This window comes from Papio anubis, chromosome 7, assembly GCF_008728515.1.
Source record: "Papio anubis isolate 15944 chromosome 7, Panubis1.0, whole genome shotgun sequence".
NCBI classification, from domain to species: domain Eukaryota; kingdom Metazoa; phylum Chordata; class Mammalia; order Primates; family Cercopithecidae; genus Papio; species Papio anubis.
In genome coordinates, this window is record NC_044982.1 from 29,636,070 (window position 1) to 29,663,961 (window position 27,892).

General features: G+C 50.8%; 2 protein-coding genes across 2 annotated transcripts; one reads left to right on the forward strand and one right to left on the reverse strand.

Moving 5' to 3' along the window:
• Window positions 1–22,733: 22,733 nt before the first annotated feature.
• LOC116275699 (wiskott-Aldrich syndrome protein homolog 1) lies at window positions 22,734–23,992 on the reverse strand. Its single transcript, XM_031667940.1, has one exon. It carries the CDS (start codon window positions 23,632–23,634, stop codon window positions 22,885–22,887), a length of 750 nt encoding a protein of 249 aa, XP_031523800.1. The 5' UTR covers window positions 23,635–23,992; the 3' UTR covers window positions 22,734–22,884.
• IRF2BPL (interferon regulatory factor 2 binding protein like) lies at window positions 22,781–27,260 on the forward strand. Its single transcript, XM_003902095.3, has one exon. The coding sequence runs from the start codon at window positions 24,021–24,023 to the stop codon at window positions 26,406–26,408; it is 2,388 nt and encodes a 795-aa protein (XP_003902144.2). The 5' UTR covers window positions 22,781–24,020; the 3' UTR covers window positions 26,409–27,260.
• Window positions 27,261–27,892: the final 632 nt, after the last annotated feature.

Sequence of the window (27,892 nt, forward strand, 5' to 3'; positions counted from 1 at the left end):
CTGAGGCACACAAGTTTAAAGGCCATTCTGAGGTCCTTTCTACTCTGATCTTGCTCTCCGTATCTCTCACCCCAACCCACTATTAGCCAGGAGGTATATGGCATCTTACATAAAGTATTCTCAGTAAAGATTTGGTGAACAGACTTGAGGTGGCTTATGACTGTAATCCCAGCATTTTGGGAGGCTGAGGCGGGTGGATCACCTGAGGTCGGGAGTTTGAGACCAGCCTGGCCAACGTGGTGAAACCCTGTCTCTACTAAAAATTAGCCAGGCGTGGTGGTGCATGCCTGTAGTCCCAGCTACTTGGGAGGCTGAGGCAGGAGAATTACTTGAACCTGGGAGGCGGAGGTTGCAGTGAGATGAGATCACGCCACTTCACTCCAGCCTGGGTGAAACAGCGAAACTCTGTCTCCAAAAAAAGGAAAGAATTGAGCATTGAAGCAGGGCTGTGCTGAACCCAGCTGAACAGGGGCAAGCAGGAAAGGAGACCCTGGAACAAGCTTCTAAGGCAAAGGCAGCCTTTGAGAAGGCGGCTGAGGCTGCCTTGAGTTTGTGGCTTCTGCTCCCCATCTCCTCCACGTTCCTTCCTGGCTCGCCCCTGAAGCGAGCCACCGCCTCTTCCACGCCCTGCTGTGGGTGCCACAATGTCCTTGCACAAACCCTGCCCTGTCCCTTGCTGCCAGGGCCGCCCACATGGCTGGACAGACATGAGTCTGGCAGACACTGGTGTGGCTGAGCTCTCCTAGAACGAGGTTTGAAAGGGCCGTGGGGCTGGCAGGGAGCAAAACTCCATGGCCTGGTCAGCTGGCCAAAAGCCAGGCAGCCCCAAGAGGCAGCCCCACCCGAGCTGGAGAGGTCTGCTGGGCTTCTCTAGGCCTCTCAGGGAGGACGGACTTGGTGTGCTTTTGGCAAGTCAAAGGCCCTGCTTTATGTTCTATGGGTATGATGGTTCTGCTTTCAAATCTTGCCTCCTCCTGGAGCTACAAATTATACTCTAGAGGCTGGGCGCAGTGGCTCACACCTGTAATCTCAGCACTTTGGGAGGATGAGGTGGGTGGATCACTTGAGGCCAGGAGTTCGAGACCAGCCTGGCCAACATAGCAAAATCCCGTCTCTACTAAAAATACAAAAATTAGCCGGGTGTAGTGTCACACGCCTGTAATCCCAGCTACTTGGGAGTCTGAGGCACAACAGTCGCTTGAGCCTGGGAGGCGGAGGTTGCAGTGAGCAGAGATTGTGCACTACACTCTAGCCTGGGCAACGACAGAACGAGACTCTGGCTCAAAAAAAAAAAAAAAAAAATCACACTCTTGCCTTCATCCTGCAGCAGGGCTTCCATGCCCCAGGGTAATTAAGGACCACCCTGATTGTATAAGTGTGGCCACTTACAATTAGAAAGCCTGTACATGCAATGTCTAATTCTGACCCGGGTAAGAAAAGGCATGAGAAGTAAAAAGGAGAACCATTGTAACAGCCCAGGAAGTTCCATTAGGACATTTACTAACATAATGTTTGAATTTCATCGTCTTTGTCATCTTCGTCATTCTAGCACTTACCCACTTCTGAACTTCTCTAACCTTTATTACCATCTGCCATGTTCTCTGGACCACTCTTCACAGTCATTCGTGCATTCACCCCAGAACATCTCAGCAGGAAAATCTTTAATCTTTAAGAACCTACTATGTGCCATACCCTGTCAGGCACTTTTTCAATTTTTTTTTTTAAGATGGAGCTTTCCTCTTGTTGCCCAGGCTGGAGTCCAGTGGCATGGTCTCTGCTCACTGCAACCTCCGCTTCCCGGGTTCAAGTGATTCTCCTGCCTCAGCCTCCCAAGTAGCTGGGATTACAGGCGCCTGCCACCATGCCTGGCTAATTTTTATAGTTTTAGTAGAGATGGGGTTTCACCATGTTGGCCAAGCTGGTCTAGAACTCCCAACCTCAGGTGATCTACCCACCTCAGCCTCCCAAGGTGCTGGGATTATAGGCGTGAGCCACCTTGCCTGGCCAATTTTATTTTTATTTAGTTAACACAGCAACCCTGTGAAATTGATCGTTAGGATGCTTTTGGCTGTGAGTCACAGAAACCTTGGTTCCACTGGATCAAGCCAGGGGTCCCTCATTGAACAATGAAGGAATTGATGGAAATAGTCCAGATATGGGTGGCTCCAGGGCAGAGTAATCCAGCTGCCGAACTGTGCCACCAGACTAATGTTCTTTCCACATTTCCTTCCATTCTATCATCTTCAGTGTGTTGACTTAGTTCTCTGAATGGCTGCCTTCATCATAGCAAGATGGCTGCTGTAGCCCCAGCCATCATGACTCCAGACACACATACAGCTACAGAAAGACAATTGTTTGGCTGGGCATGGTGCTCATGCTTGTAATCCCAGCATTTTGGGAGGCTGAGGCAGGTGGATTACCTGAGGTCGGGAATTCAAGACCAGCCAGGCCAACATGGTAAAACCCTGTCTCTACTAAAAATACAAAAATTAGCTGGGCAAGGTGGCAGGCGCCTGTAATCCCAGCTACTTGGGAGGCTGAGGCAGAAGAATCGCTTGAGCCCAAGAGGCGGAGGTTGCAGTAAGCTGAGATTGCACCACTGCACTCCAGCCTAGTGAGACCGTGTCTTAAAAAAAAAAAAAAAAGACAATTGTTTCTCTCTCTCTCATGTTTTAAGATTGAGAAAATATTTCCTAAAACAAGCCCCCAACCCCCATGTCTTATTCACCAGAACTGGGTCACAGATCCATCCCCGAGCAAAGTGTTAGCAAGGGGAATGGGATGCTAAGATTAGCTCAGACTAATTGGGATTTTCCCCCATGGCATGTGGAACTGAGGGGTGGGGGACTCCTGAAACAAATTCAGGGCACTAAGGAAGAAAGCAGGAGTGACTACTTTTTAGAAATTAACAGTGTCCACCTCATGGGTAATTAATGTTATCTTCATTTTACAGGTGGGAAAACTGAGGCTGAGACAAAGTAATGACTTAATGGCACACTAGGAGTCCAGGTTATGATTTCAACCCAGAAATACTTGATTCCAAAGCCCCAACTCTTTCTACCGCAGGATATACTAAGCACTATTCTATCTCTATTTCTGGATAGAATGCTCCAAGTTTTTGCTGGGACAGGAAGGGTATAAATAGTACATACATACATAAACTTCCATATTATTTTGGTGACAATAAAATTACATCATAAAAATGTATATTTAGGCATGTTTATTTGACTAGCCTTTATTTAGAGGCTTCTAGATGCATTCGGAATAGAATGGCCCCAGCCTTGAACTTCAGTGAGTTCCCAGTGAGGCAGCTGTGAACAGATAACTACAACTCTTTGTGATAAATGCAGATTGCAATTGAAGCGCAGAGCTGGGAGATGCCAGAGACTATTTTCACAGGAAAGGTAAAAATTGAGCTGGGTTTTGAAGGATGCATAGAAGTTTGCTCAAAAAACAAGAGCGAGAAGACATTCTTTGTAGGTAGAGAAAAGAGCCTCGTAAAGGCATGGGGCTTCAAAGTTCATATTGTGTTTAAGGAACAAGAGGAATTTAATGTGGTTAGAAAGTAATTGAGGAGAAGGAAGAGGCAAAAAGAGGAATCGGAGGCAATTTCCCAGAGGCCTTGTGTTCCAAGGTAAGGAGTTTGTCTTGATCCTGTAAGGCGCCTGGAAGATTTTTATTTATTTATTTTTATTTTTATTTTTTTTTGAGATGGAGTCTCGCTCTGTCACCCAGGCTGGAGTGCAGTGGCACGATCTCGGCTCACTGCAACCTCTGCCTCCTGAGTTCAAGTGATTGAAAAAAAAACGCATTGTGGTGGCATTGCAACTGTAGTCCTAGTTAGTTGGGAGGTTGAGGTGTGAAAATCACCTGAGCCCAGGAGGTTGAAGCTGCAGTGAGCCGTGATTGCACTCCAGCCTGAGCAACAGAGTGAGAATCTGTCTCAAAATAATAATAATAATAATAATAATAATGATATATAAAATAAAAGCTAGCGTCCATTGAGTACTTATTATATTTTGGGCACTCTGCTAAGTATTCTAAATGCACTATCTTATTTAATTCTTAAAGAAATCTTTTTTTTTTTTTTTTTTGAGACAGAGTCTTGCCCTGTCGCCCAGGCTGGAGTGTAGTGGTACGATCTCAGCTCACTGCAACCTCTGCCTCCTGGGTTCAAGCGATTCTCCTGCCTCAGCCTCCTGAGTGGCTGGAATTACAGGTGCGCACCACCACGCCCAGCTAATTTTTGTATTTTTAGTAGAGACCGGGTTTCACCATGTTGGTCAGTCTGGTCTCAAACTCCTGACCTCGTGATCCGCCCTCTTCGGCCTCCCAAAATGCTAGGACTACAGGAGTGAGCCACCACGCACTGCCTTAAAGCAATGTTGTAAGGCAGGTTTAGGCTAAATTACATGAAATTGCCAATATTTGATGTGTCGAACAATGAAAACAGATGAGGAAGCCTGGAGGTGCAGAAACTTGGCACAGGTCACACAGTCTCAGGAGTCAAGATTCAAACCCAGATCTGTCTGATAAGGCCTCTAGAGTCAGGCAACCCTGAATTCAAACTTCAGCCACCACTTACTAGCTGTGTGTCCTAAGATACGTTATTCAACCTCTCTGAATTTCAGTTGCTTTGTCTATAAAATGGGGACGATAACTGAATCCACTTCATTAAGTGCGGATTAGAAGAGATAATGCATTAAAACACCCAGCACAATGTCCAACACATCAGAGGTGCCCAATAAATGTCAGCCTTGCCTATCATCATCGCTATTAACATCCTAACATCTGGGCTGTTAAGCACCTTCCCAACCTGCTGTAGGAAAGATGCTTTCTGGAGTCAGTATGTCCCTGGGCGGAAAGGAAGGAGATGTTACTGCCAGAACCACGACAGTGCGGCTGGTAAGAGTCTTCAAACTAATGGGGCGAGGAGAGCTGGGAGCTGTGTCCTCTAGTTTCTATCACCACAAGCCTCTGATTGTTCCACCTCTCCTGAGGTTCTCCTGGCCATAGGGGATGCAGCAGTCCTACCATTGTAGAGTGGCTGGCAGCTCTGCCCTCACGCAGGGCATTCTCCTTAAGGAGCAACTTCTGTCTCTTTTGCCCATGAACCAACCTGAATGAAGTGTATTTCCAGGAAATATAAGCTGCCTTTGCTTTCTTTTCTTTTCTTTTTCTTTTTTTTTTTTTTTTTTTGAGATGGAGTTTTGCCTCTTGTTGCCCAGGCTGGAGTGCAACGGCCTGATCTCAGCTCACCACAACCTCCACTTCCCAGGTTCAAGCAATTCTCCTGCCTCAGCCTCCCAAGTAGCTGGGATTATAGGCATGCACTACAATGCCTGGCTAATTTTTTTTTTTTTTTTTTTTTTTTTTTTTTGTAGTTTTAGTAGAGACAGGGTTTCTCCATGTTGGTCAGGCTGGTCTCGAATTCCTGACCTCAGGTGATCCGCCCGCCTCTGCCTCCCAAAGTGCTGGGATTACAGGCATGAGCCACTGTGCTCAGTCGTCTTTGCTTTCAAGAGTCACATCTGGCCAGGTGCAGTGGCTCATGCCTGTAATCCCAGTACTTTGGGAGACCGAGGTGGGCAAATCACCCGAGGTCAGGAGTTTGAGACCAGCCTGGCCCAATGGTGAAACCCCATCTGTACTAAAAACACAAAAATTAGCCGGGCACGGTGACATGCGCCTGTAATCTCAACTACTCGGGAGGCTGAAGCAGGAGTATCACTTAAGCCTAGTAGGCGGAGATTGCAGTAAGCCAGATCCAGCCTGGACAACAGAGCAAGACCCTGTCAAAAAAAAAAAAAAAAAAAAAAGCCACATCTATCAGTGATGGGTCCTGGGTCCTGTGGGTCCCCCTTACTCTTACTCTTGTACCTCATCTATGCACACCTCCCCAATAGCTTTCTGGTTTTGTGTATAGACAGATGTTTCTGATACATGCATGCATGCATGCAGCTGTGTGTGTGTTTCTGGGCTCAAAAGCATCTGCACTGGCACAGGCTGAAGGTTGGCACCACCCTTGGCAGCAATAGCCCAAGGACACTTTTGTCCATTGCATTCCATGTCTGGGTGGGGCCCCTGCCTGCTAGGTAAGTATTGACTCCCTGCACTTTTCCGTCTATATCTTGGAGTGTTCTTTTGACAGAAATTACAAGTGCTACTAACTTGAGAATGAAGTCCAAACCTGAGCACCCAGCTGTTCCCAGCGTATCTCCCTGAGATGGGTGCTTTGGCTCATGGACTGACATCATGGCAGCTGCCATAATAAAACGCTGAAGGGGTGGGGAACAGGCAGGCTCACTAAGCCACACCTTGGTTTCAGAACTTTTGGATGCCCACAGATCTTTTTAGCACTGTCTGCCCTCTTTTGTGGCTGCATTCTTGCACAGACCTGGCTGCCCCCGCTTCGTCTCTCTGAAAAACATGTTCAGCTCCCTCCGGAGAAACTCAAAACACAGAAACTCCTATGCATTTTCCTGGAATCATTCTATAGCTCCAGCCTGGGAAAGCTTCCAAAAGTTTCCTGAACCAAAGATAATAATAATAAAAGAGGTGAGGGAGGGGAGAATCGTGGGCACACATTTCTGTTGATTAATGTGCAAGGCAACAGACTTGGATTGTAGGGAAAGGGAAAAGAAAGGCTTTTCCAGGTCAATTTAAACATTTGTGTTGTCTTCTTTAAAGGCAATTTCAAAATAGTTGGCCTCCCTAAAGCGATTGTTTGGAATCTACTCAGAGGGCAGAAAATGAACCCTTCCTTCCCCCATCTGGAAAGTCTTCACACCAGAGGCCCCACTCATTCCTGAGCTCTGGCTTTAGAAGGACTTTCCCAACCTTCCCAGATTCCCTGCCCTCCCTCACCCGCTGACCTATAGGGAGTTATGTTTGCTCCACCCCAAGCAGCTGCATTCCAGCTGCAGAGCTATTATGAAACATTTAGGAATCCTCTGGCTAGAAAGGTAAATGAGGAATATGTCCTAATGACAGCTGAAGGCTGGCTAAAATCTGTAAACAGAGAAGCAGCAAGGAACAAATGCTTGACATAAGATTCCCTTTACAATTCTATTGTGCAGAAGAGTCAGCTGTTAACTTACAGAAAACCTTCTAGATGGTCTCACAGATAAAAGTGCTGATCAGCCTGACCCCCTACTGTGAATCGCAAGAACTGAAATTCAAACCTATCTGTGAAGATTCAAAAATATTTTCACTTACTCATGATCTCTCATCTTTTTAATTAAAGCACAACATCTTGCTCAAAACAAGCCTGTGGAACAACAGAATAAACAGAACCTTAATTTAGGGATTTGCCAACTGATCTTGACTACTGCTGGCAGGTTATAGCAGCCAGTTAGAAGCAGAAGATGGAGTTCCCTGCCCTCCTGAAGATGGTGTCTGCCTGAGGATTCAGAAAAGAGGGGGGGGCCACAGAGACCCATGAGGATCCTTGAAATACACAGAAGTTGGCCAGACAGGGCAGGGCTGAGCAAATGGCTTTTTAGGCAACTGAAGCCCTCTGCAGCTGTCAGAACAACTGCCACCAAGCTCTTCTGGTTGAGGTTGCAGCAAGTGCTGCAGTGTTGACCTTATCTTCTGAGACTGCGTTGTGGACACTCAGGTTAACGGCAGTCCACCTTACTACCTAGTTCTAGAACAGCCAGTCGCACCTGCCTAGCTACACGCTGTCTCACCCAAACCATTTCATTTCCTGGGTCTTGCGATTCTGGACTTTTCCACTAGCAACAACTGCCATCCAGTCAGACAGCAACAAAGAACCACCGTGGGTATGCTTTGAGAATCCAGTATCCTGGATAGGGAACTCCATGTAATCCTCCATTCACCCATGGTGCTAAAAGCAGATATGGAGAATTAGTAGAAGCGGTGCCCTGTGTCCCAGGGGGCCGCCCAGCTACAGTGAAAGCATCTTTCTCTCTCCACTCCTTCCTGCTCCAGTTGTTCCACCTCAAATGCTCCCTACAGAGCACCTTTTAACACCTCTGGAGCCACCACTGCCACTGTCACCCCCCCCCCCCACCCTCTGGCCTAACCACCCAATTCTCAGCCAGGTCTTTTGCAGAGCACAGCCTCCATGGTTGCCATGGAGGGTTCCTCCCGGCAGCAGTACCCCTTGGGGCTTTGAGACCCTATAAGGAAAGCACCAGGAAACCCCAAAACGTTCTCCCTCCTGAAAACAATGGTTCCCAGTGTCTATGCCAGACACACTCACACCACCCAAAATAGACTCATTGTCCTCTTGCACAACATCCAGGAATTTGGTGAAACTCATCATTTTTCAGGTTACCGATAATGCAAGTTTGGAAACCGAAACAGGAAGGAACACAGGCTGAAAAGCTTTTATCCAGCCCACAGCATGTCTCTCTCCAGATGCAAGATAGTTTTTTTTTTTCCAGCAGTACTTTGGTGGGGTTAAAATTAGCTGGCAGCATTCTGGTCACATGCTAGACAACAAAACAAAAGGGAGTTGTTCCCCCTGCCGCTCCTGAACTGGCCCACGACAGAGCTTCCTAATCCATGGATTTCTGGGAAGCTGGCTCTCCAGGCCCTGGTATGGAGGGGCCACACCGAGGACTCCCCTGGTTATCTTCCCTGCTGTAATGGGGTGACAAAGACAAGGTCAAGGCTGTTTGGAATCTTGGGGCTTGCCTCAATCTGGGAAGGCACTCAAGGATCCAAAATGGCTTTTGTAAATCTTCTCACCAAAGCCAACAAAGAAGCAAACACCACAAAAGCACTGACAGAGAGAAGGGTAACATCTGACACATGAACATGGGCATCCATTGACGTGTGGGGTGGTGGCTGCTCTTGGCATAATTAAAAAAAAATAGCTGGGCGTGGTGGCTCACACCTGTAATCCCAGCAACTTTGGGAGGCTGAGGAGGGCATATCGCCTGAGATCAGGAGTTCGAGACCAGCCTGGCCAGCATGGCAAAACCCTGTCTCTACTAAAAATACAAAAAGTAGCCGGGCATGGTAGCACACGCCTGTAATCCCAGCTACTTGGGAGGCTGAGGCAAGAGAATTGCTTGAACCTGGGAGGCGAAGGTTGCAGTGAGCTGAGATCGCCCCATTGCACTCCAGCTTGGGCGACAGAGCAAGACTCCACCTCAAAAAACAAAACAAAACAAAAATAAATAAATAAATGTAATACATCTGGGCTAGAGGTGGCGAACATTTAGGATAGATTCTTTATCTCTTGACCTTGATGATAGGGACATGTCAGGGTCTGCTTTGTTCATCCAGCTTAAAACTGTCACCAGAAGCCCTGGATTAAAATGCAGCCTCTGATTCACACACAGTCAGGAAACATGCCTTGTGCTCAGTACAGAAACATGTCCGTCAACCTGGGAAAGGAATCACCACCACGAAATATGCTTTTGGCTTGCCAAAGCTTAGCAGCTGCGAGAGCCAAAAACCCAGCTGCCTGGACTGTCTGGGGAAGTTGGCGGGTGGGGGGCGGGGGGAGGTTGCTGTCTGAATCACCTGATTTCTGCCTCCAACTCTAGTTTAATTCCAAGCCAAAACCTATCTTGAAATGTCTCAAGGGCCAACTGCTCCTAAAAATTGTGGGTTTTAGCTAACCTTTCAGCTCTGTGCCTGCTGGCAAGGTGAAGCAGATGGCGTTTGTTGATTATTTATTTGGAAGGGACTACTTTGGAATCAGGAAATTCCAGCGAGACAGAGTGCATCGCCTTGGCCAGAGCTGCCGTGACAATCATGAGCAGACACCCAGAGAGAGTCAAGTTCAAAGAAATTGCAGCTAAGCCCCAGGAACTTGGGGCATTTTCAGTCTTTCTCCTGTCCTGGCCTCCATGTTCACCACGCACTTAGGAAGAACTACTTCGTTCAGTTCAACATTCTGTGGTCTTGAAGGGTTTGAATACAAGGGCCCACATTCAAGGTCCTGCTTTGTCAAAAGGGCTTCAAGAAGCTAACAGGCCTCTGACTTGTGTTTCATCCTGAAGCCCTCATTATACAGACAGATCAAAACAGAAATCCCCCCTGCCTTAATGCCCAGCACATAAAGTCCTCTTTAATTAACATACACCATTTTTCAGTGAAACAGCCTCAAGGTGTTAGAAGTGCATAAAGGTCTGAAAGCTGATGCCCAAGATAAACAGTGTGCCAAAATATATTTAGCAGAAAATTTTGAAAGCCACAGGAAAAATAAGTTCTCTTCCTGGGATGTTAACGAAGGTTTAGGTTCAGGAAACCTTCAGGAAGTAGTGAGCCGAGAAGGAATACTGCTCACCGTTTTTACCCCCAATGTAAATAAATCACTAAACCTCTTTGGTTTCCATAGGCCTGGGCTGGAGTGGAATATTTCATTTTTTCCCCATTAAACAGGCCACCCGGAGTGTTGGCATTATAGGCCTGAAAATATACCAAATCTGAATGTGCTATTTTGTTTCTGTACATTAAATCAAACTGTGTTTCAAACGGCAGTTTGTGCTAAATGGGGGGCCGATGATCCAGACTGTGCACCCTCACACACCTGAAATTGGCGCAGCGTAAATGATAGATGTTTCACCTTGGATCTCCCCGTGTCTTGTCTCCTACAGGCACGCACCCTCTGTCGTTGTTGCCCAAGGTGATGTCATGTTCATTCTAAAGGCCGCGGTTCCAAGGGGACTACACCACAAGAAGATGCCTTCAGAAAGACCCAGATTTCCTGCGGTCTCAGGTAGGCGGCAGGGAGCAAGAGAACAAGGAAAGGACCCGCCGCCACTCTCCTCAAGATGGATGCTGCATGATGTAAGTGGCTGGCTAAAATATCTGGCATCCTTGCAGTTTTAAGTTGCCAGCTAAATATTATTAAAAAGATAAAATACACGCAAACTGTGCAGAATGCAGGGCTGCTGTGTTTACATCCGGGTTTTGATGACTCAAATACTTACACTAGGGCTTGCTGAAAAGCTCTATTAAAAACACCGCTTTGTGAAAGCCCCCAGGGAGCAGGAAGAAAGCTGGGGGTGTGAAAGAGGAGAGCGGGAGGATGGTGACCCACCCAAGGACGGCCCTGAGACCTGTGCTCCGGGCTGGCACTTAAGGCCAAGGAAGTGCTTAGAGGTTAACCTCCTCTCAGCCTCGGAACCAGAGCGGGGAGGGTTAACCTTTTTCCAGAACATTTATTTCACCATCTCACTGACTAGAGGGAGGAGGGGCGGGAGGGAGAGAGCGAGAGCCTGCCGCGCAGAGAGGCTGCGGATCACAAGGCCATTCTGATAGCCTCCTGTCCCCATGGCAACTGCAACGGCATTTATCAGTTCCTTCTGCGCACAGGCACAGCAAATCTGCATTGCACATGGCAGGCTTCCAGCATTTCAAATGAAAGAGCACTTTGAACGGCTGCCAAGTTTGGAAGGAGCAGAACTGTCAGGGCTGCTTAAAGCTGGCAGTTTATACTGGGGAGGTTTTCGCTTCCCAGAATCCTCCGGGCCTGGCGAGCCGCCAAGTACTTAGCGGAAGCTAAAAAGTAACTCGCTCCCCTCCCTCCCCTCCCCTCCCCCTGCTCACGCTCCCCCTCCACACTATTCACCGCAGTGCTCTCAAAATTTTCCACATGTCCTGTGTCACCAGTGCAGACTGTACAATGAAAACCAGAACGCCGGCTGCCCACGACCAGGCTTTTATTAATAAATAACGCAGGGAGGGGGAGGAGGGGTTGGGATCAGACACTGACAGCTGGGGCACCGGGTCTCCGCGTACCTGCCAAAACCCCATAACCACTGGGTGTGAACGCGTGTGGTGTGTGCGCCTTTCAGCCTTAAAAATACATTAATAAAAATAAAAATAAAGGGAGCCTCAGAGCTGTAGACACTTGAGTACCGGGGGAGGAGGGGTGGGTTTCGGTTGGATGGTTTGGCGCTTTATTTAGGGTAGGAATAGAGGTCTTGCAGGCAGCGTTGTTCAGATTCAGCCTTTCTAAGATCTGTAGGGAAGAGGGTTGTTATTGAGAGCTGAGCCTGTTTCTGGAGCTTTCCTTGAATCTCTCAGATGTCATGGTGAAAGCTCTGAGGCCACCGATGGGGAGTGAGTTCGGAGATGGTTTTCAATGCAAAGTTTACCAGATAACTTCTGACCGTCACGCACAGCCCAGAGCACAAGGGCTTCTGCGGGCAGAAAGTGGAAATTGGCACGGTATTCACTGTACTTTTTTTTTTTTTTTTAATGAAAATCTACACTGAGATCAAGGGCTTGGGCTTTATTTTCCAGCACAAATAGAATGAAAATTGTCTGCCGCTTAGGCGGTTGGATAGAGTTCAGGAAAACTATGTCTGGCATTAATTCCAAAGTGGAGGTTTTGGTTCAAGCGAGGCCCATTAATTTCAGTAAACTGTTTTCACTAGTCCAGACCCTGCTGTGCAAGGACTATTTATTACCTTTTGCTAACCTGATGTCTGCAGAGTTGTAAAGCAAAGGGGGAAAAATCCAGGGTGAAGATATCTATGTTTTGCATCAAATGGGTTTTGCACTTCCCTTTGGGGGCCGTGTTTTATGGGGAGTTTTCTATCCCTGGCTTTTCTTTATCAGTGCCAATTTAAAAAAAAACAACAACTCCATCTTGCAATGAATTAGGAAAAAAAAAAAAAAATCCTGATGGAGAGGAGCCTGGTAAGAGCAAATACCCATCTCCCGCCTCCTTCAGAAAGGCACCTCCCAGCCACAGGGATGTTTCGTGTCCCTGTCTTCAGCTCCCAGGCTGCAGGTCCACTGCAAAGCCCTGACATGATTCACCCTGACGATCGGGTCTAAAATACACCAAGACAGTCAATTTTGGCATTTGTTCTCCCTTAGGAATTTTACTAGCTGCCTTAGAAAAGCACATAAATTACTTCCCCCTCCCTCTCTTTTTTCCGTGGCTCCTCTCTTCATCCCTCCCCCCTACAAGTCCATCTTGATGTCATTTCAAAGAGAAGGATGAAAAGGGGGGATTTGTCAGGCAGTCCGGTTTGAGTGTGTCTTGCCAAGCCCCACCGCGCGCGCGTGCACGCGCGCGCGCACAGACACACACCAGCTGAGAATGTTAATCAGAATTAAAAGCCAGTGAGTACTATTAAAGCATCAAACATGAAGACCTAGAGAAGGAGGAAGGTAATTGGGGGTGGGGGTAGAGGGAGTGGGAATGAAGTAGAATTCCGTCCTCTGCACTGACTTACTAAAATAAAGGCGGGGAGAGGTAACGGTAACCCCGATTTGGTCACCTTGTCAAATTTATTGGTCTTTCCTTTTAACTACCCCCCCAACCCCACATCTCCCCACCTCCCTACCCCCCACGCCTCACCCCGCCCCAACACAGTCAAGTTTTGTGCCATTCCCAAGTGTGATTAATCTCTGGCAGAGGCCAGAAACAGGAGTAGGTTTCTTGGCTGCCCGTTCTGATAAACAATCTGTTCTTGGGAAGAGTAGGTGAAGGGGACTGGAGGGGGAAGTGGGGGCGGTAATCTGCGGGCATGATGTGGGGTGGGGGTAGGAGAAGGAAGAAAGGAGAGGGCAGTCTCCAGGCCGGCCCCAGCTAACCCTAGAAGAGGCCCGCCCTCCCGGAAAATGCAAGTGCCCCTCCTTGGGGTGCGTGGTCTGGGGGTGGGTCAGGTTTCCTGCCCTTAAAAATGTGAGCAGACAGTAGATCCTTTCTTGCTTGTCACTTCACAACGTCCAGCGAACGTCGGAGGGACACCAAAGGCCCAGGGAGAGGGAAGGAAGGGGAGGGGAGGGGAGGAGAGAGGAGCCCGCGCATCTCTAGGTTTCGAACCCATTTCAAACGCTCTGGGCGTTGCAAACCAGGTGTGCTTGTGCACACAGATTGCTTGTCCCAAAAGGAAACCGAGGCAGCCACGGGGGAGGCTGGGTAGGGATGGTGGTGGTAAGAAGTATTTTAAAGCGGAACAAGGAAAGCCAGAAGATGTTTAAAACAAAAGGAGAGACTATTCTGCAGAGTCGGAGGTCGCTGGGATGGAAACTGTAGGCAAGAAAGCTGGCTGTGGATTTTGCAGTGGGTTTATTGTGTGGGCAACCAGGCAGAAAGCGGGAATATGAAAAAGTGGGGAGGGGGAGAGTTGGCACGAAAGGAAAATCAGTGCCTAGAAGGCTGTGCACGCTGAAAATGTCACCAAGGAGAGGGCAGCAGCACTGAATAAAAGATGAATAATCGGCTACCTTTTGGAAAAAGCAATGTAAAAATATTAATAAAGACGAGAAGCCCGCTTCTTCTCAGCCTGAAAAGCAAGTCCATTTCTCACCTCCTGCCTCTCCTCCCCATCCCAACACACACAAAACACACACATACACACAGCTCTTGTCTGCCCTGCATCCAAGAAGCCTCCGCTAGGCTCGCTTTCCTTTGGATTTAATTACTTGAAAATGCTGAACAAAAACCTGTAATTACACCCTTAGTCCCTGCCACTCAGGCCCAGTACACTTCCTGCCTAGTTTTGTGTTTTAAAGAAGAGGTCATTGCCTCTTTTCTTTCCAAATTGGCCAAAAAAAAAAAAAAAAAAAGTAAAAGCCCCAAATAAATCCAACTGCTCCCAGCTTCACTGCCACCACCAGGGATGTGGGGAGGGGATATCCTTGTCTCTCTAGGAGAGATGAGAAAAAAACAGCCTAACCTTACTATTGTCTTCCTCCAGCTCTTAGGCCTAGAGCCTGTCATTGCTTGTTTGTCTGTCAGCCCAGAAGGACTCGGACATGCTAGATTGGTCCCCCAGGAAGAGGCCCTCCAAGGGCAAGATGAAGAGAGTGGACAGGGCTTAGCGGCAGGCCTGGCTTTCCACCTACTTTACCTCGAAGGGCTTAGCGCTGGAAAAAAGATTTGTCACAGTGTCTCGCCTTTCTACAGCCCTAGGCATTAACATACAGAATTTCATAGCAAACCCCCGAAGTAGGGGAACAGGTTTTAATATCAACCTTTGACAGGTGAAGAAATGGAGTCCCAGAGAGAATAAATAGATTGCTCTAAGTCAGTCATGTGGCTGGTGGGAGTGTTGAACAAGCTCTGCCTCTTATGACTTTTGGGCTATTGCATCAGGAAAGTAGGACACCTAGGAGGAAATGGAAGCTTCTAGATTCTGGGCTAGAGCCAGTCTGGCTCGGTTCATCTGGCACTGAGATAGAAAGTGCTCCCTAAATAAATAGTTGAGTAACTGAATGAATGGTAAATGGAAGGGCACTGGTTAAGGAGTTGGGGAACAGAAACCCACCAGGCCGTCTGGTAGCCAAGTTTCAGCTTCAAAACAAAATGTAAGTACTGAGAATAGTTTCACACCAGGGACCTATCAAGCTTACTCTTCTGTGTATGGCCAGAGAGGGAGTTCAGGTTAAAGTATGGTGGTCCTCTAGATGTGTTGGAGGGGTCCCTTTGTTTCCTGGCTTTCTTGCTCCAATGATGCCTAGGCCAGGTTTGATGTCAGGGCTATACACCTACCCTTGGCTAGAAGTGCTTTTTTTTTTCTCTCTAAGAGATGAAGGCTGGGTGCAGTGGCTCACGCCTGTAATCCCAGCACTTTGGGAGGCTGAGGTGGGCAGATCACCTGAGGTCTGGAGTTCGAGACTAGTCTGGCCAACATGGTGAAACCCCATGAAACAATATATGCAAAACTCAGCTGGGCATGCTGGCAGGCGTCTGTAATCCCAGCTACTTGGGAGGCTGAGACAGGAGAATCGCTTGAACCCAGGAGGTGGAGGTTGCAGTGAGCTGAGATCACGCCACTGCACCCCAGCCTGGGCAATAGAAAAAAAAAAAAAAAAAAAAAAAAGGGTGTTGCTCTGTCACCCAGGGTGGAATGGTGGAATGCAGTGGTGTAATCATAGTTCACTGCAGTCTCGAACTACTCCTGGGCTCAAGTGATCCTCCCACCTCAGCCTCCCAAGTAGCTGGGACTATAGGTGTGCACAACTGCACTGCACCTGGTGGCCAGAAGTGCTTTGAGGACTGTAGCCTGCCACAGTCAAGTGGCCCCCAGCCTAAGAACAGGATAGTACATATTGGGGGAGTGTCTACACAGCTGGTGTGACCCGTATAAGGTGGCGCACATTACTTGTGTGATATGACTTTTGGGTATGAGAAGAGGCTCCTTCCACTATAAAATGCACTCTCTTCATTTTCCTCCTTCCTCTTTATTTTTCAACCTGGGGTCTTTCTCAGGAGTGCATGTTTAAAATGCTGCTGTCCTCAGTAAATTCCTAAATGCTTCAGTGAGTTCTAGAACTTCAGATTTTCCTCCATCACCTCTGCCAAGGACCAGGATATAGAAAAGGCAGGAAGAGACCCGGTGTCGTGGTAATCTCTGTACTTTGGGAGGCTGAGGTGGGAGAACTGCCTGAGCCCTGAAGAGACAAGCCTGGGCAACATAGTGAGATCCCTGTGTCTACAAAAAATAAAAAGCTTAGCTGGGTATGGGGTGGCGCATGCCTGTAGTCCCAGCTACTCTGGAGGCTGAGGTGGGAGGATCACTTGAGCTTCGAAGGTGAAGGCTGCAGTGAGCTGAGATCGTACCAGTGCACTCCAGCATGGGTGAAGCGTGGTTGCTCATGCCTGTAATGCCAGCACTTTTGGAGGCCCAAGCAGGTGAATTGCTTGAGTCCAGGAGTTTGAGACCAGCCTGGGCAACATGGCAAAACCCCATCTTTTTTTTTATATACTAAAAATTAAAAAATAAAAAATTGGCTGGGCGTGGTGGCACACACCTGTAGTCCCATCTACTCAGGAGGCTGAGGTGGGAGAATCATCTGAGCCAGGGAGTTTGAGGCTGCAGTGGGCCGAGATGGCACCACTGCACTCCAGCCTGGGCAACCAAAGTGAGACTCTCTCAAAGAAAAAAAAAAAAAAAAGAAGAAAGAAAGAAAAAGAAAAAGAAAAAAAAAAAAAGGCAGGAAGAAAGAGAATGGTTTTACAGGATGCCGGGAAAGCAGAACTACTCAATTTTGCTTCAAAGCTGGATGGTAATTTTAACTCCATAATAACCTGTGCTAATTTATGTATAACCTTGCATCTACTGGGACGTGAACCTGTAAACTCCTATGGGGAGAGAGGTTTTAATTTCTTGCAGTTTCTCAGGAGCATCTGAGACCCTCAAAAGGCTATAGCAACAGGCGGGGTGAAAGAAGAAATGCCAGTTTTACAGCCAGAGAACCTCGTTTCCAGTAATTCTGGACTTGGCTTTACTCACCTATACAGGAGGTTGATGAAAGTAACACCTACTTCACAGGGTTGGTGTAGGGATTGGTGAAATAATGTCTGGGAATGCACTTCGGAGCCCTAGACAAATGTTGGTCATTATATTGTTAATAATGTCTTACATTTTATTAAGCGCATTATATTGTCTTCCACACAGATCAACGAGGCAGGCAAAGGAGGCAGTGTAATTTTTTCCCATTTTACGGATGAAGAAACCGAAATTCAAGTGATTTGCTCAAGTTCACACAGCTGTTTAGGGTCAGCCAAGTCCAAGTTAAACAACATAATGTAAATATGTACCCAAATGCTAAGCGCCCTCCCTTCCTCCCTCTCTCCTGAGTTTCGGGTTGAAATACCCAGCTCACGCAAGCCAAAATATTTAAGGGTCCTGGCCCATCCATCCCAACCAGGCACAGCAGTGACAGCTGCCCCGTGTACCAGACCTGACTGAGGGATGGCGAGGCTGCAGGGAGGGGCTTCCCGCTCTGAGGCCCCGCCTTCTGGTGGCCCCAGCAGGAAAGCGCCGGCGGCAACGGGTCTCCGTAGCCGGCGATGGAAATCCCCAGGTCGGTGCGGGCCAGTGGGAACTGGCTGGCACTCCTACTCCCTGCTGAGGCCCAGGCGCGCGCCCGGCGGGGTGGAGGGTCCCGGGGTTTGCGCACCTGTGGCCTGGTCGGCCGCCCCGCCAGCTTTCTGCCTACTCTTGCCGTCCAAGGCTTCCTTCCTCTCCAACTCCCCTTTTTGGGGTGTGGGTATTTGTTTTAACCCAACCAGGTCAGTGAATAGCACCCTTGTCTGGCTCTTCCCTCTTTTTTTCCTCTAGGCCTGGTCCCTGGGCGGCTCATTCCAGGGTTCCTTTATTTTTGGACCTAAAAAAACCACACCAGCTTTTGCTGAGGACAGCGCTGGGCTCTCCCATCCTGGCACACGGGCAAAGAGAGGAAGCGGGGAGGAGGCAGGAACCAGACGCGACTCCCCGCGCCTTTCTTCCCCTCCCTGTTCCCCGCCCCTCCAGGAAGAAATCAGTCAGAGATCCATCCCTCGCTGTGGCCACTGTGCCTGCACCAACCACTACGCCCGCCCTCCTTTTCCTTCCACCCGATTTTGCACTGAGAGCCCGACTGCCCGCGCGCCCCAGGCTGGGCAGGTCCTGGCAGGCGGTGCAGGCTCCCCTCCCCCGGGGCTTCTCAGCGAATCACGTTGTTCCTGGGATTTCATGCTCAAGTGGCTCTTGCGTAACCCTACGCCCTGGCCTAAGTTAATACTTTTTTTTCCCCAAATATCGGGATTACTCCTTTAGGGAAAGGCAAACACTTCCGCCACGGAATGGGCCTGGGAGTAAAAGCGTAAATCATCTTGCTATCTCCCTTCCCCCACCCTCCACAGCCCCTTTGCGCGTCTCTACAGGCCCAGGGCTCAAACTGCGCCTCTGGGGTTCCTGGCGCGCGGCGATCAGGGGCCATGGAAAGGCCAGAGGAGGGCCCAACCCAGACGTTTGTTTTCATCTTCTCCGAGGCGGATCTCGCAGGCCAGAGAAGTGGGTCCCGCTTACCGCGGGGCTGTTACCAAAAAAGGCCTCTCTCTCGCTGGAGCGCTTGGCGGCGCGCGTTGCAGCGGGGTGACGCGAGGTTCAGCCCGGGCCTCCTCGAAGGTTGAGCCAGCTGACTGCAGGGATGCCAGGCCAAGAGTACCCCCCGCCCCCCTCCACACCCACCCGCCCCGTCTCTGCCACAAAACGGCGGGGGCAGAAGACTGCAGGGAGCTTCGAAGTGCGCGCCTAGCGACCTTCTCACCACTAGTAACCTTGGGCTGTGGTGCTCCGGAAAGGCCAGGTGAAAAGCTGACCTTTTGCTCCAGTTTACAGCAGGGTTCTCTGAGGATGCCAGCCCAGATGGCAAGCTGGGTGGGGAAAGCGACATAGGAAGGAACTTTGGGAAGACGATGTCGCCGTTTGGCGCCCGGCTCTGCTAGTCTCTGCTTGTCTCCCAGACCCCATGGACAGAGTTCTGTGAGTCTCTGCACCTGGCAGTTTACGTTGAGGCTCCTCCACCTCCACCAACCCCCTCCCAAATCCTTTCCAGTTCCTTTCCACTGTTGTCATAGTTTTGTTGCACGGGACTCTTCTTCGGGGAGAAAACCCACCTCCAGAACATTGGAGTTCTTGCCTCTCACCGTCTCTCACACATCCTCAAACGGCCATCTCAGACAGGCAACATGAGATACCACAAATGATGGTGATTTTTTTGGGGGGGGGGTTTGGAGAGAGCTGTGTTTTATAAATTAAAGGATTATGAGACTGTAATGGAAGTCTGTTTAAATACACGTTGATTTCTAACTCAGTGTGTCTGAAGGCACCCCGGCATGTATGTGTGTATATATATCTCCTTTAGTAACAGTGAAGACAGAGACAGGGAGATGGAGACATATGTGTGTGCATACCAAACATAACACCATGACATAGAATCCAACTTGCTTTCTCTAGCAGCCTGGCTGGAGGGTTGTGGCTAAGTTGCTATTTTCCCAATATTTTTGGTTTAATAAAGGGAAGGGCTGAATAAATATTAATGTAAAGAAATGGGTCACCCAGCCAAGCCAAAGCTAAGGAGCCCCAGGTTGGCGGGGATGTCAAACCATTTCCCACCCCTGTTTTGACTCACTCCAGGGTAGCTGTGGTGTGGGGAGGGCTGAAGTCTGGGAGAGTGAGGCAATGCTCCCCAAGCAGTTCTTTGCAGAGGAATCACTGCAAAGTGCCAGCAGGCCAGAGAAAGTTTATTATTGCTCTAAAGTGCACAGTGAGCTCACTGTTTTGCAAAAACAGAAATCTGGCTGCTTTGAGATGAAAGAGGGGCTCCCTAGGGCTCCTCCTCCTCCTTTTCTGTCCTTAAAAACTCGCCTTTCCTTTGCACTTGGGGGCCCCAGAATGAGTGGGAGACTGGGGCTCTGGGAAGTGTTGGATAGGGGAATAGGCTCTGGAAGTCAACTGTCAAAAAAAAAGTAAGTATCTCTTGTTGCTTCCACTGAACTTTATTGCAATTAGTAGTAATGAGAGTGATAAGCATAGTAATCCTTACATTTTATGCAATTTACAAAGTACTGTCACATGTTAACCAGCAATAATACCAACACTAGTATCAATACTGATAATAACTAACACTGTGAGTCCGACACTGCTCTCCATTCTGTATGGTGTACTTAGGTTACAGTCTGGTAGTGGCAGATCGACAGCTTCTGTATATAGAACTCAGTGGTACAAATGTGCTTGGAAGGGGAGGCTGGGGGTTGGATATGAAGGTGTATTGGCATAGTACTTACGGAAGATTGTATATAACACCAGATCAACTGGGGCTGATGGGAATTTTGAGCACCTCAAACCATCTCTGTGAGCCTGAGCTTGTCAAAGCCACCTCTCAAATCAGATTTACTGGATTCAAATCCCAGCTCCATCACTAATGGCTGTGGGCAAGTTATATAGCTTCTTTACTTTCCTGGTTTGTAAAATGGAGGTAAAAGAATCTACCCTTTAGATAATATTAAGGGTTTAACACTATAATAGGCCGGGCATGGTGGGTCATGCCTGTAATCCCAGCACTTTGGGAGGCTGAGGCAGGAGGATCACCTGAGGTCAGGAGTTCGAGACCAGCCTGGCCAACATGGTGAAACCCCGTGTCTACTAAAAATACAAAAAATGAGCTGGGTGTGGTGGCGGGTGCCTGTTACCCCCAGCTACTCAGGAAACTGAGGCAGGAGAATCGCTTGAACCTGGGAGGTGAAGGTGGCAGTGAGCTGAGATCACATCACTGTACTCCAGCCTGGGTGACAGAGTGAGACTCTGTCTCAAAACAATAACAAAATACTATAGATAATATCCCCTTAATAATGTAGATAATATTAAGGGTAATGCAAGTAAGCCACCTAGTTTACTAAGTGTCCCATGGCAAGTCTAAGTAAGCGTTATCTCCTATTATGACGAGAAACAAATTGAGGCTGGGTGAGGTGGTTCATGCCTGTAATCCCAACACTTTGGGAGGCCACGGTGGGTACATTACTTGGACCCAGGAGTTCGAGACCAGCCTGGGCAACATGGCAAAACCCCATCCCTTTCCAAAAATACAAAAAAATTAGCCAGGTGTAATGGCACATGCCTGCAGTCCCAGCTACTAGGGAGGCTGAGGTGGAAGGATTGCTTGACCCTGGGAGGTGAGGCTGTGGTGAGCTGCGAGTATACCACTGCACTCCAGCCTGGGCAACAGAGCAAGATCCTATCTCAAAAAAACAAAAAACCCAAGTTGAAATTTCAAACAACCCTAATAAGATGGGAGCTACCATTCCGTCTAACCCTAATAAGATGGGAGCTACCATTCCATTTTACAGACGGAAAAGAGATTTTGTGAGTAACCAGCTTAAGGGTGCAAAGCCAGTAAGTGATGGAGAGGAAATTTCTATCTACTGGCCAGACTCCAGAACCCGAAATCCCATTATATTGCTTTCCCTTCTCCAGCCTTTCCTGGGATTATCTCAGTTTTCATGAAATAAAAAAAAAGCAAACCCAATAATTAGAATAATCAATAGAAATGCCCCAACTAGAGCTACGACCAACAAATCCGTTGTGTCATAAGCAATACTGATGAGCAGTGATCTTACAAGGCAAAAGAAATCACCGCCTTGGCCGGGTGTGGTGCTCATGCCTGTAATCCCAGCACTTTGGGAGGCCGAGGCAGGAGGATCACCTGAGGTCAGGAGTTCAAGACCACCCTGGCCAACATGGTGAAACCCTGTCTCTACAAAAATACAAAAAATTAGCCGGGCCTGATGGCAGGTGCCTTAGGCCAGCTACTCGGGAGGCTGAGGCGGGAGAATCGCTAGAACCTGGGAGGCAGAGGTTACAGTGAGCGGAGATCGCGCCATTTTGAACTCCAGCCTGGGCGACAGAGCGAGACTCCGTCTCAAAAAAAAAAAAGAAAGAAAAAAGAAATCATGGCCTTGTTCTGCCTTCTGGGGCAGCATGGAGTGAGATCACAGCGCCTCAGAAATAACTTTGAAAACTGCGACTGTGCTTTACAAAAAGATACCAATATTATTAAATGCTGCCCCTACCTTTTAAAAATCAAACTCTAGAAAAACCACTCACCTGTTTGGCCTCTCCGGCCCCTACCCCTCCCTGCCCTCAACTGCAGCTGTGCGCAGCCAGTTGACGGTTTTCCTTAAAGGCCTCGGGGTGCTCGTATCTTCTTCAGACGTTCAGCCAAAATTTTTAGAGTGCGGCTAGGGGGAAGGGTAGCGCACTCTGAATTCATTTAGCTCCATCGTTGAAGCCCAGGTTCCTAGATCAGGGCACAAAAACAAATAGAAAACACAGTTTCTGGAAGATTGTAAAACAGTTAATTTTGCAGGTGCTTCGGCATCAGTGGTGGCGATGAATGTAACATCCCCGTCGGAGGGAGGGATAAGGTTCAATCACAGATGAAATAGTTAATACCTTATACGAAATTCACGGCAAAAAGTCCTGAAACAGGACATTTAAATTCACTGCCGAGGCTTGGGGGTGGGGTGGGGAGCAGGGATCGGAAACGACGCTAGTGGTTCTTAAATGCGTTTTTACTTGGGAATGCCGGGCAGGGAAAGGAAAGGTCATCGTCTGTTTAATTTCCACCCCCAGCTCTGGACTTCCAGCATTAGCTCGCCGGGCCTCAGCTGTTGTACACACACGGCGAGGGGGGAGGGGAGGGCGGAGGCGCGGAGGAGGGGCCGGCTGGGAGGAATCTGGGCAACCTGCCGCGCATGCGCCTTTCCGGAGCAACAAGTGGGCTCCACAGAGGAAGTGTAAAGGGGAGGGGGGGGGGAGAACTGGTGCAGAGCATGGCGGTGACGTCAGCGCTCCGCCCGGGCGGCATCCCGCGCGGCCAAGCCGGGGACAGCGCGAGCCGCAGCCGGAGCAGGAGCGCCGAGACGCGCCTCCGGAACGTAGAGTAACAATCACAACCCCACATTCCGGGCGAGCGCGAGCACGAGCGGGAAGGGATGCGACCCGGGCGGAGGCGCCGCGCGAGCGCCCTGCAACCAACGTGAGCGCCGCCAGCCGCGGCGGCCCGGGCGCCGGCCAGGCCTGGGGGCGGCGGGAGCCTGCGTGCGTGCCCTCCTCTCCTCTGCTCTCGTGCGTCCTGGAAGCAGTGGCCGCGGCGGCTCCCTCCGGGGTGCAAACCCAGCCGCCGCCAGCAGAACGGCCGACGCTGCGAAGGGGAGACGGTCCTTTCTCGGCTGCCACCCCCTCCCCCGGTCCTCCGGGGAAGCAGCGGCTTCAGCAAGATTGGACCCGGGCACCGGGTGGCACTGAACCCTCTAGCCCTCGCCCCTGGGGGCCCGTCGGGGAGAGGACGCAGCTTGTAGGGGGGCCCCCGGGGAGAGGAAGAGACAGCCCCTTTCGAGCTTCCACGCACCATCCACTCCGGGGAGGGGGCCAAGAGGCAACGGCGGCCAGCACCGGGCACCCTCGCCCCCTCCCCTCGGGCCGGGAGCTTCCAACCCAAGTCTGCAGCACCAGGAAGAAGGCGCCTGAGCTCCCCTCGCGACGAGACAACCGCAGTAGGAGGTGGGGGCGAAGAGCGGGCTGAACCCGTCCGCTGCCCGGGCGGTGGAGCCCCCACGGCGAGGCGCTGCGCCGGCGGTGGAGACTCGCGTTCCCTCCAGCCCCTGGGGCAGAACTTTCTCGCCCCCCCTCTTCCCTCCCCCGCAGTCGGACTCCCTCCCCAGCCGGCCAGTCCTCCCGGAGGAGAAGGCGTCGCGGAGACAGCCCGGGCGGGGGCCTACCTTCCCCAGGGCCGGCATCATGTCGGCGGCGCAGGTGTCCTCGTCCCGGAGACAATCTTGCTACCTGTGCGACCTGCCCCGCATGCCTTGGGCCATGATCTGGGACTTCTCGGAACCCGTATGCCGCGGTTGCGTCAACTACGAGGGCGCCGATCGCATCGAGTTCGTGATCGAGACCGCGCGCCAGCTGAAGCGGGCGCACGGCTGCTTCCAGGACGGCCGCTCCCCTGGGCCGCCGCCGCCCGTCGGGGTCAAGACAGTGGCCCTGTCGGCTAAGGAAGCGGCGGCGGCGGCAGCAGCAGCAGCGGCCGCGGCCGCCGCGCAACAGCAGCAGCAGCAGCAGCAGCAGCAGCAACAGCAGCAGCAGCAGCAGCAGCAGCAGCAGCAGCAGCAACAGCTCAACCACGTTGATGGTTCCAGCAAGCCTGCGGTGTTGGCGGCCCCGTCTGGCCTGGAGCGCTACGGCCTGAGCGCGGCCGCCGCCGCCGCCGCCGCCGCAGCCGCCGCGGTGGAACAGCGCAGCCGCTTCGAGTACCCGCCACCGCCGGTGAGCCTGGGAAGCAGCAGCCACGCCACGCGGCTGCCCAATGGCCTGGGGGGCCCAAACGGCTTCTCCAAACCAACACCGGAGGAGGGACCCCCAGAGCTGAACCGCCAGAGTCCCAACTCGTCTTCAGCGGCGGCGTCTGTGGCGTCTCGGCGTGGGACGCACGGTGGGCTGGTGACCGGGCTGCCCAACCCGGGGGGTGGCGGAGGTCCCCAGCTTACTGTGCCCCCCAACCTGCTGCCGCAGACGCTGCTTAACGGCCCGGCCAGCGCCGCAGTACTCCCCCCACCCCCGCCCCACGCTCTGGGCAGCCGTGGGCCCCCAACGCCTGCTCCCCCAGGGGCTCCTGGGGGCCCCGCTTGTCTCGGGGGTACCCCGGGTGTATCGGCCACGTCGTCCTCCGCGTCGTCTTCGACCTCTTCGTCGGTGGCAGAGGTGGGCGTGGGTGCTGGTGGCAAGAGGCCCGGCTCGGTGTCTAGCACAGACCAGGAGCGCGAGTTGAAGGAGAAGCAGCGCAACGCCGAGGCCCTGGCCGAGCTGAGCGAGAGCCTGCGCAACCGCGCCGAGGAGTGGGCCAACAAGCCCAAGATGGTCCGCGACACGCTGCTCACGCTGGCTGGCTGCACGCCCTACGAGGTTCGCTTCAAGAAGGACCACTCGCTGCTGGGCCGCGTTTTCGCCTTCGACGCGGTCTCCAAGCCCGGCATGGACTACGAATTGAAGCTGTTCATTGAGTATCCCACGGGCTCGGGCAACGTGTACTCCAGTGCGTCTGGTGTGGCCAAGCAGATGTACCAGGACTGCATGAAGGACTTCGGCCGGGGCCTATCCTCGGGTTTCAAGTATCTGGAGTACGAAAAGAAGCACGGCTCCGGGGACTGGCGCCTGCTTGGGGACCTGCTCCCCGAGGCCGTGCGCTTCTTCAAGGAGGGCGTGCCCGGCGCTGACATGCTGCCCCAGCCCTACCTGGACGCCAGCTGTCCCATGCTGCCCACGGCGCTGGTGAGTCTGAGCCGCGCCCCCAGCGCACCCCCGGGGACCGGGACCCTGCCGCCCGCGGCGCCCTCGGGCCGGGGCGCGGCCGCCAGCCTGCGCAAGAGGAAGGCCTCTCCGGAGCCCCCGGACTCAGCCGAGGGCGCGCTGAAGCTGGGCGAGGAGCAGCAGAGGCAACAGTGGATGGCGAACCAGAGCGAGGCGCTGAAGCTCACCATGTCCGCCGGGGGCTTCGCGGCGCCGGGGCACGCGGCAGGGGGTCCGCCTCCGCCGCCCCCCCCTCTGGGACCTCATTCTAACCGGACCACCCCACCTGAGTCAGCCCCCCAGAACGGTCCGTCCCCCATGGCCGCCCTCATGTCGGTGGCAGATACTCTGGGCACAGCGCACTCGCCCAAGGATGGCAGTTCCGTGCACTCTACCACTGCGTCCGCGCGGCGTAACAGCAGCAGCCCAGTCTCGCCGGCCTCTGTGCCGGGGCAGCGCCGCTTGGCATCACGTAATGGGGACCTGAATTTACAGGTGGCGCCCCCGCCGCCTAGCGCCCACCCGGGCATGGACCAAGTGCACCCCCAAAACATTCCGGATTCCCCCATGGCCAACAGCGGACCTCTGTGCTGCACCATTTGCCACGAACGTTTAGAGGACACGCATTTCGTTCAGTGCCCGTCCGTCCCCAGCCACAAATTTTGCTTCCCTTGCTCTAGAGAGAGTATCAAGGCCCAGGGGGCCACCGGCGAGGTGTATTGCCCCAGCGGTGAGAAATGCCCCCTAGTCGGGTCGAATGTACCTTGGGCCTTCATGCAGGGCGAAATCGCGACTATCTTAGCTGGGGATGTTAAAGTGAAAAAGGAAAGAGACCCTTGAACCACTGGGCAGCCACCTCCTTTGCCCTAGACCAGCTCCTCTCCAATCCTGAGGGCCCCTCCCCCAACCCACCTGGACCCTCCCTTCCCTCACCCCCAAGGTGTAGAATTGTGAATATAACAAAACTGCAAAAAGTTAGTCTTATGTATAGACATTATTTTCGTCGTATGTTTCTATATTTTGAAACAGGTATGTAACTTCTTCATTTGAAGGATAAGCTGGTTTGTGTTAAGCAGTATAATATCGGTTGGGTCATTTGCATCATATTCGTTAGCATTTATTTGGTGGCAGAATGTTTGCCTAGGTACAGAATTAATAGCCCTTAGCAACGACTGCTGCTGGTGTGTATTTTTGTAAATGTTATGCACTCTGAAAGGAAACACACACACAAAAGAAAAATACTTTTTTTTTTTTTTTGCCAAGGCCAGTGTTGCTGCCTAAAAAAAGAAAAAAAAAAGAAAAAAAAGATGCTATAAAATGGTGAAAGCTTCCTTCTAAACTGCCCCAAGTGTTGAAGTCTTCACTTTATTTTGTTCCGTTTTGTTTTGTTTTTCTGTTTTGTTTGCAAAATGGTAAGGGGGTGTCGGGGGAGGGGGGATGGGATGTTTTTTGTTGCAAGTTTGTGAGGGGAAAATGTTTTGGTTTGTTTCTACTGACCTGAATGTGTTGGATCTACACGTGTTGTTTTGTTTTTGCTTTATTGATGCACGGATGCTTTTGAACAGTAGAGCGAAATGCTAGACATGGAGAATCTGCTCTGTTTGTCCTTTATACATTTCTGTAGTTAACAGAACACTGTAATGTGCCTTGGAGCTTAGTAACTTGTAATAAATTCAATTGATATTAACTCTGCGCCGAGTCAGCAAGTTTGTCTTTCTAGGGCTAAGGCCACACAAGTCCGACGTAGGGGACACCCTCCCTTCCTCCAGTATAGAAGGAAAATCCTAGTGCCTTTGAAAGCCCTGGGAGCTGGCCTGTGGGAAAGGGCTTGTGCTGCCTTGCTGCCCCTCCCCCTCGGTACCAGGCTATTTACATTCACCTCTTGGGGAGGCGACAGTTGCTGACTAAGCGATTTCGGTTTACTCTTCAGCATCTCTGTTTTCCCCCGGATGTGGGCCCAGCTGCAAATGGCATTGTCAGGAATGCTTTCTGGTGCCTCGCCCTGTGGCCGTGAATATAGGCTGACACCCAATGCAGCTGGTGACTTGACAAGTGTGGGGAAAAGTCTAGGAGAAAAGCTAGGATGCTTTGCTTCTTAGATATGACAGACATCCGTCTTTGCATATTTAAAACAAAAGTGCCACAGAGCTGGGAGCAAATGCTTACACTCAGCCTGGAGAGTCCGCAGTAGCTTCAGGCTGGTGCCTTGGAAAAGCAGTTTTTGCCTCATTCATTACACTTTGTTTTCTTTCCTCTATTTTAAATAATTACTTCTAAAGGCAGAATACTTAGTTGATCAGAGAGGGTTTCCAAGGATGAGGAAG

Excerpts from the sequence above, each read along its gene's own strand:
- LOC116275699 (XM_031667940.1), bottom strand. The coding sequence starts at position 23,634 with ATGGTGCGTGGAAGCTCGAAAGGGGCTGTCTCTTCCTCTCCCCGGGGG.
- IRF2BPL (XM_003902095.3), top strand. The coding sequence starts at position 24,021 with ATGTCGGCGGCGCAGGTGTCCTCGTCCCGGAGACAATCTTGCTACCTG.